Consider the following 13,316-nt stretch of genomic DNA (forward strand, 5'->3'; position numbering starts at 1 on the left):
TGGCAGTGTGTAAGGTTAGAAGGATCTTGGGGTCCAGGTTCGTAGGACGCTCAAAGCAGCTGCGCAGGTAGAAGCTGTGGTTAAGGTGGCATATGGTGTACTGGCATTCATTAATCACAGAACTGAGTTTAGGAGTCAGAAGGTAATGCTGCAGCTGTATAAGATCCTGGTCAGACCCCACTTGGAGTACTGTGCTCAGTTCTGGTCACCTCATTACAGAAAAGATGTTGAAGCCACAGAAAGGGTGCAGAGGAGATTTATAAGGATGTTGCCTGGATTGGGTGGCCTACCTTATGAGGATAGGTTGAGAGAGCTCGGTCTTTTCTCCTTGGAGAGACGAAGGATGAGGGGTGACCTGATAGAGGTGTATAAGATGATGAGAGGTATTGATTGAGTGGATTCTCAGAGGCTTTTTCCCCAGGGCTAAAACGGTTGCCACAAGAGGACACAAGTTTAGAGTGCTGGGGACTAGGTACAGAGGAGATGTCTGGGGTAAGTTTTTCACTCAGAGGGTGGTGGGTGTGAGAATCGGCTGCTGGCAGTGGTGGTGGAGGCGGATTCGATAAGGTCTTTTAAGAGACTTTTGGATAAGTACATGGAACTTAGTTAGAGGGTTATAGGTATGCCTAGTAGGTAGGGACATGTTCGGTGCAACTTGTGGGCTGAAGGGCCTGTTTGTGCTGTAGTTTTTCTATGTTTCTAATTCATTGGTGGTATCCCACCCTATCACTTCTGTGAACGTGAAGTTGTCCATCAGTACACACGTAAATTCATCACTTGACCTTGGTGGGATCATGGTGTTATGAGAGTCATGAAAAGGGGCCAAAACTGGTGTTCTCAAGGATTCCACCTCACGAGGAATCCAAAGGTGTAGTATTCTCGTCAAATTCACTTTGGTCTCAAGGAAAATAAAATGTGGTCTTGCCAAGATTACCCGCAACTCAAAAGATATCAACAGATAGCAAGTTTCTTCATATATACGTAAAGTATCCCTATGGCTCGCAAGGATTCTGTTTTAGGACTATCCTGATTAGATTATGTTGTTCAAAACTGGGTAATAGGTGTCAATTATTTCCATACTGGTGGCTGTTTATTAAGTTGATGTGTGAGTTTGTAATCAATTGTGTTGACTGTTGATGCACAAGACTAAAAGCTTTACAGTTGCAAATGTAGAAGTCATTTTGAAGGTACTTTCTTTCATAAGACCTGCTTTTAAAACTAAGAAATTTAATGAAAAGACTAACAACTAAGACGAAAATTATTTAACACAAAACCGTAAACTCACTTGGTAAACTTGAATGGGAAAAGGTCAGCAACTCAAAATGCAAAGACTACATGCACGACAATGAACAAAATATTATTTTAGTTATAGCTTTGCAATATGTTTCCAGTCACCTATTATTCTCTATCACAAATATATGTGTGGCATCTAGTGAACACTGCCAATTCATTAGGAAATGAAGATATAGTGGCTAACAATACTTTGAAACCTTATCAGACCTTTGAGCTATAGCCATTCATAGCAATAAGAAATTATTTCTCAGGATATATGTGCTTTGCGAAGCATCGCGCTGAAACAATAAATAGTGCAGCTTTAATTTTGAGAGAACTTTAAAATTAAAAACTGAATTCGTAACTTGAAGATTAATTTAATTGGATGTTACTACATTGCTCAAACTTATATTTCACATTACTGGGCACTCTCTGCATGTTTAATTAATAGATTGCACCGATCAGTTAACACGAAGGCATCTATTATCATGCACTAAATTTTACTTGAGAGAATTTTAATGGCACTAGGCAGCAAAATTATGAAGTATCAAAGAACACTAAATTACATCCCAAGTCTGTTAAATTACATTTCTAAAATGTAACACAAGTTAGATTAACATCATTGTCATTGGCAATAAATTGGGAGAGAGGTGTGGATGAAAAGATACAGCAAGGGGAAACAGGTTTTATAATAGCTAAAGAAAGATATACAACTCACTTCACTAAATGTTTTAGCAAAAGGTCGAGCATCTCTCTGTTCTTTTCTGGTAGTTTATAAACCAGTGCATGAACAGCACGAACTCTGTAATTCTGGTCATCTGATTCTGTAGAAAAGTATAATAGATTTAGTATATTCATACTTTTTGAGATACCAGCAACATTAGAAGATACATTAATACTTCAGTTTGACATGATTACCTTTTATTTAAAGAATAATGTCTTTTAAAATAATGGATATCTATAGCCTAATAAGACTACTTGCTTCACCTTGACGGGTACAACAATCTAATCAATTTATCAGAAAATGGAAGCTGTTCAATACACCATCTGCAAACTGACTAGTTTGCCACAATGGAAGAACTACTACTTTACTAACTGAATTTTTCTCATCATATAATTATATCTGATTCCCTAGTGGTTGGCCCAAAATTTTGGAAATGTCATTATTTCCAAGAAAGATTTAAGTTAATACATACAATATATAAATCACAGTCTTCTTTTCTCCACCTCCAATTACTTCTTAAAACCTCTCTCTCCTCCCCATTTCCAAGAATTATTTCATTTTGTTTCTTCTCTTGTTCAACATCAAGTCAGAAAGCACATTAGTGTTATTGTCAATAAAACTGAGAATATCCAATCACTTAACCCTCGATTTTCTCCTTACTGCTCAAACTAAAGCTGCCATCTGTTTCCCCTTGCTCTACCTTTTCATCCACACCTCTCTCCCAATTTATTGCCCATCTTCCCTCAGATGCTCTCCAAACTCACTTTTTCTAATAACAATCATCTCCTGTACCCTTGATCCCATTCTCATTAAACTGCAGTCCATTAAACTTTCCTTCCTGATCCTTATATTAACAGATGTTGTAATTGATTTTCTTCCCTTTCAGCTGTTGGATGGGGTGAAGCACAGGCAGGACACACTCTAATGCCCCTACTCCAGGAAATGGCCTTCCAGCAGGGTTACCATTCCTGCCTGGGTTGCAGTGGCAGCCCTGGTCAACACAAGTACACTCCAGAAGATGGGGCAGCAATGTCAGAAGAAGATGAATGATTTTTTTTGTTCAGCCAGGGTAAGTGAAGTCTCCCACTGGACCCCCTTGCACATTCCTCACACCCACAATTACTCTCTCTCCCCCTTGGCATTTGCTAAAACCAGGTATCAGGTTTCCCCCTCACTATCACCATATTCCCCCAGTAGTTGCTATGCTCCTCACAATCCAGCCCCGACCCAAGACCCACATATGCCATACTTCATCATCATCATCATCATCATCATCAATGTCAAAACTCCCACCTACACTCTTCCTCTCTATATCACTGCAGAACAAACTCAACTACAACAGACATCAGTGAGTGCAGCCAACTGGAGTCATGCCCAAGTTGACAACCCGCGCACGTTTTGAGGAGTGAGCTCTCGAGCTGGCCGGGGAGGAGGAAGACCACGTGTGCACTGCTGGTGAAGTGAGAGCAGCAAAGAAACGCGAGAATTCTCAACACATATGCTGGCATTCCTCAAGTCTTAAGAATCAACTTCCCTCCGAATCTGCTGTCATGCACTGATGCCATGTCCCGTGTCATACAGGCCAGCCAGTGGCACAGGTCAGGCTATCCTCATGCCCCCTAGACCCACCAAACTCCAGCAGTTCAGAGGGGAACTTCGCCAACTCCACCGCTGATGATGCATCACAGTTGTTACCTGCATCACACCCCTAGCCCTTGGTACTCAGGAGGGAAGCAGTTAAACATCCGTGCTTCCTGAAAGCAGGTTGGACACTCCAGGTTCCGGCCCTCCAGGGGATACCTCTCAGGCATTAGGGCGTGGAAGTCAGCAGGCCGTCTCAGCCTCTGCAGTGGATCCTGGAGATACACCTAGATGTAGTGGGAGGATCAGGAAGATTAAGAAACTATAGGCGTTTAGTGGTCACGGGTGAATATAGGCAGTAGTGTTGATAGATTACCATTTTATTTTGAATTTTTGGCAATAAATTTCACTTAGTTCACCCAAAGAGTCTCCATTTTGTCTGTTCATGCCACCAAGCTTGGGGGGAGCATCACACTCACCCAGCACATCATCCCTGTGGAGTGTAAGAATGGCAGTGCTACATGCCTCCCACTCTCTTGCAAGCCCCAAGGAAGGGCATTACCTCAGTTGCGATATGACAGGTACCCAGGAAAGAAGTAATGGGAAGAGCTGCCTATATATGAGCCTTCACAACCCCTTTAAAGCAAGGGGCACCCTGACATGAATGGTGATTCTGGGACCCCAAGTCCTGAGTTGAGCTTATCTGTGTCCTCTGAGACCTCTCTGGTGCCTCCTGAGCAGTGCACAACAGAGATGGTAGTGGCTCTGAGCGCTCACCTCCAAAATCCCCTTCGGAAGTGAAGATGCCAGATTCATGCTTAGGTAGACCTAGAACCATAGAAAACTACAGCTCAGAAACAGACCTTTTGGTCCTTCTTGTCTGTGCCAAACCATTTTTTGTCTAGTCCCACTGAGCTGCACTTGGACCATATCCCTCCATAACCCTGTCATCCATGAACCCTTCCAAGTTTTTCTTAAATGTTAAAAGTGACCCCACATTTACCACTTTATCCGGCAGCTCATTCCACACTCCCACCACTCTGTATGAAGAATCCCAATGATACTGCAAATGATACCAGCGTGATGTCATACTGGCCCTCCCTGAATATCCAGTGGGGGGATAAGTCCTGGAGAGAGTGACACATGTCACTAATGACATGTCAATGTATTAAAATGAGCTTTCTGTGGTTCCAGTGTGTTTCATGCCACTCCACCAGCGACGAATCAGTAAGATCAGAAGTCTGAAACTCATTGGCATGAATTGCGCTCTCCGGATTTTGAGCAGGCACCACCATTCCCACAGACAGAAAGTATGGGCTCAAAATCGTCCCCTATGTAACCTTGTATCCTTGGAAAGAGGAGGTAGAAGGGAGACTTGATTGAGGTGTATAAAATTATAAGGGTCTTCGATAGAGTAGACAAGGAAGACTTATTTCCTCTAGCTCTAAGATTGTAAGATGTAGGAGCAGAAGTAAGGTCATTCAGCTCATCTGCTCCACTATTCAATAAGATCGTGACTGATTTCATATGATCATCCTCAACTCCACTTTGCTGCTTTAGTCCCAGAACCCTTGATTTCCTTCCTAGTTTAAAATCTGTCTCTCTCAATTTTGAACATACTCAACAAAAGTAGGTCAGTTACAGATTTAAGTTGATAGAAAGATTAGAGGGGATATTAGGAAGAACATTTTCACCCAGATGATGGAGAGAGTCAGGAATTCACTGCCCAGATTGGTGGTTTGGGCAGAAACCCTTAACTCATTTAAAAGATACCTGGAATCTAATCTTAAGTGCTTCAATCTGCAAGGCTATGGACCAGATGCTAGAGCTGGGATTAGAATGGGAGGCTAGTTTTGTTTTAGCCAGCGCAGACAGGATGGGCTGAGTGGTCTCCTTCTGTGCTGTAACTTTTCTACGGTTCTACTGTGGTCCTGTAGTCACCTGATTCTTGTCTCCCACAAGTGAAACTTAAATTATTAAATCCAGAGACATAATTCTACAATCTAGAGAGATTTGGAAAATTATGATGAATGTATCTGTACTTTCCCACCGGCATCTTTTGTAAATGTCATTACTCCCATTCATTTTCCAATTTTCTGCTCCTTTCTCAAGGTCTTGTAACCTGGGATATTTAAGCTCCCAATACCTTTGTTCACCCAACATCCATTCCCACGCTCTTTCATATTTCCCATGCACTTTCTATATCCACTCATATTCGCCATGTCCCCTCCACTACCCGGGTGAACCCTCCATTGCCATTCTCTATTACCCAGTCTCTATTATAGGCAGGCATCACAATGTCTTTGAAATGGACATTAAAAAGTAAACTTCTATCAATCTAATTGAGCTGTCATTCAAACACATGCCCTACTGAAAATAAATGAATTCATAAAAGCCATTTAAAAATCAAATTCTCTCAAGTGATGAATTTGTCATAAAAACAAATACTTTTTCATTTAGCATGTAAAATACATTTGTTTAAAAATTCAATTTGTAAGATGGTGGTTACCAGGTATAGCTCAGGAGCCACATTCTGGCATGGCATAGTAGACAGACAATCCTTTCATAAGCTCTTAAAGCTGTCAATCAACATGTGAATGTGTGCCCACCCCCACTCCCCTTTGAAATAAGTAATCCTTTTGAAACTTAGCAAAGGTTTATAATGGGCCCAGCAGTAATAATAAAACTTGGAAATATCAATGATGGAGTCTATAGAAACTGGAAGAAAACGATCGTCTTTTTTTTAGTTACATTAGCTGTACAGGAGCTTTTGTTTTTCTCAGAGTGGAAGTTGAAAATGTATTTTTTCCAATTCAGAAGGGTTCTGGGCATTTACACGTCAGGTTATTTAACTAGGAATCTAAAACAGTACTTTCTTCACTTTTGAATACATAAGAATACTTTTCCCAATGGGAACAAAAATACTCTAATGCATCTCAACAAGAATTCTTGTCAATTTAATGATCAACTTACCTTTTCAGTTCTGGCCCTGCACACCCTTTAGAACTGCGCTATTAATCTATATTACCTCTACCTGTTTTGTCGTAATGCATCACCTCATATTTTTCTGAATCACAGCAGTTAAAACACATCTACATTACAATACAGCTTCTAATAATGACTTTAAAGTTGTTGATACAGTTAACACACAGCAGTTAGGATGTCCCTGATGCCATAGCATCTTTCTCCGATAGTCACCAATCCTTCTGCGAGATGTATTTGTTAGGAGTTCCAAATCTCTCACAAGCAGAAGAAATGCATGGGAGTGGGTAGATTGGTGAGGGAGGAAATCCAAACTTCATACTGGGTTCACAGAAGCTGGGAGCCCAGTTTCAGAAGAATTATGTGCGAGGTATTGATCCAAGGCCTCTCTGACACATGTAAAGACCACGCAGTCGGAAAGGCACTGCGACTTTGAAATTAGCAAAAGGTTCTATGTTTTGTCATTTCCAACCCCATTACTGTCTCCATCGGCCAATGAAAATCTGATCCAATGTATCTAAGATCAATGAACTAATCATCTGCAGCTCTGGAGAACTTTAGAATATTTTGAGGATAGAAAGACACTGTATAAATGCAAGTTCTTTCTTTAACTGCACTGAGCAAGCAAAGCACAGTTTCTGAACATCGACTGAGGTTGTACAGTCAACAAGAGAAATCTTGAGGCGAGGACGGTATCATTTACTATATGCTCGATGAGGTGTTGGGCAGGGTACTGGCTGTGAGTGCTGAGATCTTCACAAGTAGTTAGTGCTCATACAATCATTACGGTACAGAAGGCCATGATAGAGAAATTCAGTCAGTCCCATTCTATTATTCTAACACCTGCAGCCTGCAACTTTATTTCTCTCAAATGTCCACCCAATTTCCTTTCGAAATCATTGTCTTCACTTCCACCACCCCTGTTGCACCTATTGCCCTAAATCTGTGCATCACAGTCCTTGCATCATCAATTAATGATAATATTTCTTTGTTGGTCATATCTAAACCTGTCATATTCTTGCCCGCCTCTCTTCAATCTCTGCCCAAATCCTCTTTACTCATAAGAGAGCAACCTCAGCCCTTCAACCTAAACTTGTAGCTGAAATCCTTCATCCCTTGAATCTTTCTGTTAAATCTCTTCTGCATCCTCTTGGATATTCACATCCTTCCTTAAGTCTGATGACCAGAACTAGGAGCAGTATCCTACCTGTGGCCAACGCAGAATTTTATAAAGATTCAGCATAACGTCCCTGCTTTTGGACTCAATGCTTCTATTTATGAAACTCAAGATCTCGTGCTTTTCTAACTACTCTCTCAACATGTCCTGCCTCCTTCAAAGATTAATGCACATGAAGCCCAGCCTCCTCTGTCCCTGCACAACCTTTAGAATTGTGCCATTAGCTCTACCTATCTGTTTTATCGTAATGCATGACCTCATATTTTTCTGCATAATATTTCATCTGCCATCTGTCTGACCATTCTGTTAGCCTATCCATGTCCTACTGCAGCCAACTGGTACCGTTCTCACTGTGTGCCATACGTCCAAGGTTTGGTATCTTCAGCAAATTTCAATTTTCTCTTTATTCTAATATTGGGGTCAATTATCTAATAAAAGCATTGGCTCTAACACTGACCCTTGGGGAATACAACTGTCTACCATCCTGTAGTCTGAAAAATAATTACTTACTGCATCTCACTGTTTTATGTCCTTTCATCAATTTTGTTTCCAAGTTGACACTGACCCTCCTGTACTGGGAGCCTCAATTTTGTTAACCAGCCTGGTGTGTGGTGCTTTGTCAAGTTTTTTCTTAAATCCAGAGAGACAACATCCATTGTATTCCTTTCAACAACTTTGTTTGCTACTTCATTAATAAATGCAATTAGATTCTTCAAATATGATTTGCCTTTTAGAAACCCTTGTTGGCTCTCCTCAATTAATTCAACTTTTTCTAAGTCCCTGTTGTGTTTTTCCTTTGAGTATTGTTTCTAAAACCCTACCTAGCACCAATGTTAAACTTATTGAGATACAGCTTTGGTTAAAGAACAAAGGATCATAAACTTGAGATTAAATGGAAAAGAAGCAGTACCAAATATTAGAAAAAGACTTTCACAGAGGGTTGTGTGTCTATAGAATCTGCTGTTAAGAGTTAATGGTTGAGGCAGAAACTAGAAACTATATCAACATCCAAGGTTACATTGATCAGAAGGATAAAAAAGGAGTTGAAAGGATACGGGGAACAGGGTATACCAGTATGATTAGAGTTATTTGTTCAATGGGGCTGTGGATAGGTTCTCAGTTGACATTACCACTGAGTGGTTAGGTTCTGGAGTGGAACTCCAGCTCGATGGATAGTAACTTTTATTTTTGTTGAAAGATGTGGATGAGCAGCACCAGACTGCCAATTAACTTTCAACAAAACGTTATTAAACATGAAAAGATTTATATTACTCCCTCACCCCACTATGACTTCACAGATATATACAGCTTTATAAGGATATTTTATATTGTAATGTTCTCACTAAGTACATTGTCTAGGTAAACAAATAGGCAAAATGTGGTCAGACACCACCCATTGAAACCAAGTGATAGAAGACACCAAAAACAGCTTCTGTGGATTTCTCAAAAAAATCCTCCTAGATGTTTGTCACACTGAGCCAACTGGTCTCACTGGAACTCTGGCTTCCAAACTCCACTCTTGAAGAGCACATTTTGAAATCTTTTCCTATACAAGACACTCTCTCAGATGCCTTCAGCAAGGATCCACATCCAGGGTTTCAGCCTCACTTTTCAGTATTTCTGTCTTGGATTGCCTTATGCTTCCACACAATCTCTCAGGTATCTAATATGCCAACAAAACATCACCGCTTCAGAGATTGTATTACAATATGACCAACTTTAAGATTCCTTCAAACGTTCACTTTCTGCTGACAGACGTCTCTAAGTCTGCACCTTGCAGCTCTATCTTTAATCGGAAGCTTCTCCCTCTGCTCCCTTCTTTAACTTCAGTGAAAAATATCTTGTTCAATTTCCAGTTATTTGTCTCTTTGACTTCTGTCATCTCAGGATCTCTCTTTCTATCCCCTAGTTTCTAGAGCTATCTGTTATTTAGGTTTTGGGACTTCTACCCTGACCTCATTGTTCTGCCTCTCTGCTGGCAGTTTCTGTGAGAGCCACTTGCTTCTCAGATATCTGGTTCCAACTGAACCAAGTGCTTATGCTTTTCAGTATGGATCTCTCTTACCTCTATAATTGGTTTTCCATTATAAACCTTTTATTACAACTGAGGCAGAATTTAAAGTGAAACTAAAACCTATTGCCATACAGGCACCTCTGTCTAACATGAAGTTAAAGTTTTAACTCTTTCTTAGAACACAAGTACTGAAAAACAAATGAAACTTGTATTTCATTTCTAATATCCACAACACAAATGTAAGTTACTTAAACCAGCTTTGTTTCCGAATAGCAAAGGCTGAGTGAAATGCCCATTGCTTCCTTCTTCATGCCACCATGGTATTCCAGCAGGGACATTAGAGGACAGCTCTCCTATCCAGAGGTCAGTTACGCCACTTAAGTGGCCAATTAAGGTCTTTTTACCACTGCTGCTACTAAGGTGGGCTCTTTACCATGTGAGGGGACCACTTGGTAAATCTGTCAGTTTCCCTGAGGGTTTAGGGTGGGCTTCCCTTTGAATATGGCACTTTGAAGCCAGTGAAAGCTCCCCACACCAATACCCCAACTGCTCTCACCAATCACCCTCCACACTCCCCGCTGGAACCTGCCTGATTTGTGTGGACGATACCGAACATCATGTACCTTTCTGTAAGAGCAGCATCTCTCAGTTGGGTGCACACCCTGCAGTGCCCATTGCTCCTAATGGTGGCAGGGCTGGGACTGAAGATTTTCTGTCCTCCAACTGGCTTACAGCTCTACCTCTTAAAAGGAATGGGACCTGGACATCAGTTGGTTAGTTATGTGGGCTGGATGAAGTTCCATTAAACTGCTAAAGTGAAATTTACTCTGGATTTCTAGTCATTGCTGCCCCAAAAGGTCCAATCCATGGAGGGTGAAATTATCATGCACTGATGATCTATCTCGATGCTGTCATTGTAAGTATTTATATGATCTAGAAATAAAACAAAGTCTCCAGTAACCCCAGCAACTACTGGTCTGTCAGTCTGCTGAACTGCCTGAGAAAGCTTAGATATGGCATGATGGTCAGTAATCCAATACCATCCTGATAATATCAAAGGCAATCGGGTGTCAAAATCGGAGCCACGTCCTTTTGAAAAAAGGCAACTAACAAGCTAGCAAGCTTGTTAAAAAACAATCTGCAATTTTCTGTGCTCACTCCATTTTTCTCTAGTTGCACAGAAAAAGAAGTTGGGAGCAAGATACACTAGGTATGAGGTGGCTACTAAAAATGGCAGTACATGGTTAGTTTTGTTCAGTTTTTATAGACTGAAAAAAGTTGGGAGCAACTTTTTATATACTGCTTTTATAGACTGACATTACAATTAAGAGGAGAGTGAAAGTAAATTACTGGCTGAAATCAACACTATGAAATGATGTAAAGTGTTTCTCAACCTTCTCCAAAAAGAGTCCACGACTTTCAAACTTGAGCACAAAGAAATACTGAACTTTCATTCAAAATGTTATATCTACTCACTGACAGCTGCAATTAAATCCTTATGAAGTTTGTAAGTCATCAATGGTTCCACGAGGCATCTAGGGTAGGAAAAAAAGACCTTTGTTTAGGTATTAAGCATTTTAGCAGTCTGGAATATATAACATTAACATTATTTGTAATTTCATATCTTACCATGAGCAACTAAATAAGCCTAAACAAGATGTACCACTAGTTATACTTGCAAAATATCCTAATATTCCCACTGAGTATCAAAAAATAATATTGCCACAGACAAAATTCCAATGGGCATCCTTTGTGTACTTCTATAGAATTGAACCAGATAATATTGAAAAAGAACAGCATAAAATCAGTCAGTATTCTATTTTATAAATGCTAATTTTAAGCCTAACAGAGCCATCCAGAGCAGAGTGGAAAATAAAGCAGTGAGAACATAACAACATAAGAAATAGGAGCAGGAGTAGGCCATCTAGCCCTTCGAGCCTGCCCCGCCATTCAATAAGATCATGGCTGATCTGTCGTGGCTCAGTTTCACATTCCCGCCCTCTCCCCATAACCCTTAATCCCCTCTCTTATCAAAAACCCATCAACCCGCATCTTAAAAATATTTAGCGAGGTAGCCTCCACCACTTCAACGGGCAGAGAATTCCAGAGATTCACCACCCTTTGAGTGAAGAAGTTCCTCCTCATCTCCATTCTAAACCGCCCCCCCTTTATCTTGAGGCTGTGCCCCCTAGTCCTACTATCCTTTCTGAGCAGGAAGAGTCTTTCCACCTCTATCCTATCCATCCCATTCATCATCTTATACGTCTCAATGAGATCTCCACCCATTCTTCTAAACTCTAACGAGTACAAGCCTAATTTATTCAGCCTCTCCTCATAGCTCAACCCCCTCAACTCCGGCATCAGCCTAGTAAACCTCCTCTGCACTCCCTCCAAGGCCAAAATATCCTTGCGTAAGTACGGCGACCAAAACTGCACACAGTACTCCAGCTGCGGCCTCACCAATGCCCTATACAGCCGCAGCAAGACCTCCCTACTTTTATATTCAATCCCCCTCGCTATGAAGGCCAGCATCCCATTCGCCTTCCTGACCACCTGCTGCACCTGCAAGCTGGGTTTTTGCGACTCATGCACAAGGACCCCGAGGTCCCTCTGCACCGTTGCCTGCTGCAGTTTTTCGCCACTTAAGTAATAACCCTTCCTACCATTATTCCTACCAAAGTGGACCACCTCGCACTTGCCAACATTAAATTCCAATTGCCAGTTCCTGGCCCATTTGCCCAGCCTATCTAGATCGTTCTGCAGACTCTCCACACCCTCCGCACAATTTGCCGTTCCACCAATCTTGGTGTCATCAGCAAATTTCGACACCTTACACTCGGTTCCCTCCTCCAGATCATCTATATAAATGGTAAATAGCTGAGGTCCCAGCACTGACCCCTGGGGCACTCCACTAGTCACCATCCGCCAATCTGAATAGCACCCATTGACCCCCCACTCTCTGCCTCCTATTTGACAACCAATCCTCTATCCACGCTAACACCCTACCCCCAACTCCATGTCCCCTGACCTTCTGCAATAACCTCTTGTGAGGTACCTTGTCAAACGCCTTCTGAAAATCAAGACCGACCACATCCACCGGCTCTCCTCTATCCACCGCCCTAGACACATCCTCATAGAACTCCAGTAAATTTGTCAGACACAAAATCCCTTTAACGAAACCGTGCTGCGTCTGCTCTATCAAGCACTTTCTCTCAAGATGCCTCGCTATTTCCTCCTTGATGACGGATTCTAACATTTTACCTACAACAGACGTTAAACTAACTGGCCTATAATTCCCTGCCTTTTGCCTGGCACCCTTCTTAAACAAGTGGGCTGCATTTTCCTAACTTTTTGGGGAGGGGGCAGGTCTGGCCCTATGGTGGGGAAGGCACCAGGATAGGCGCGCAATATCAGACTGCTGTCACAGCATGTTGCCTGCAGCAGGAACCCGAGTGCTGCTGGTATAAATTGGCTGGCCAATTGAGGCAATAAATTGCCCAGTTAAAGCTACTTTCCTCCACTGCTGATATTTCACCAGTGTTAGGAGGAGTTGTTTCTGCGTGGTG

General features: G+C 41.6%; 1 protein-coding gene across 2 annotated transcripts in view; it reads right to left on the minus strand.

Moving 5' to 3' along the window:
* Nucleotides 1-13,316, minus strand: part of arhgap42a (Rho GTPase activating protein 42a) — a 314,844-nt gene that overhangs the window by 31,999 nt on the left and 269,529 nt on the right. For both annotated transcript variants that reach the window (XM_080196954.1, XM_080196952.1), the window contains 2 exons: nucleotides 11,227-11,285; nucleotides 1,991-2,096 (listed from right to left, as the gene is read on the minus strand). In XM_080196954.1, coding sequence (XP_080053080.1) covers nucleotides 1,991-2,096; nucleotides 11,227-11,285 — 165 coding nt within the window. The remainder of the gene's footprint in view (nucleotides 1-1,990; nucleotides 2,097-11,226; nucleotides 11,286-13,316) is intronic.

This window comes from Carcharhinus amblyrhynchos, chromosome 10, assembly GCF_965287045.1.
Source record: "Carcharhinus amblyrhynchos chromosome 10, sCarAmb.v2.hapA, whole genome shotgun sequence".
Classification (NCBI taxonomy): Eukaryota; Metazoa; Chordata; class Chondrichthyes; order Carcharhiniformes; family Carcharhinidae; genus Carcharhinus; species Carcharhinus amblyrhynchos.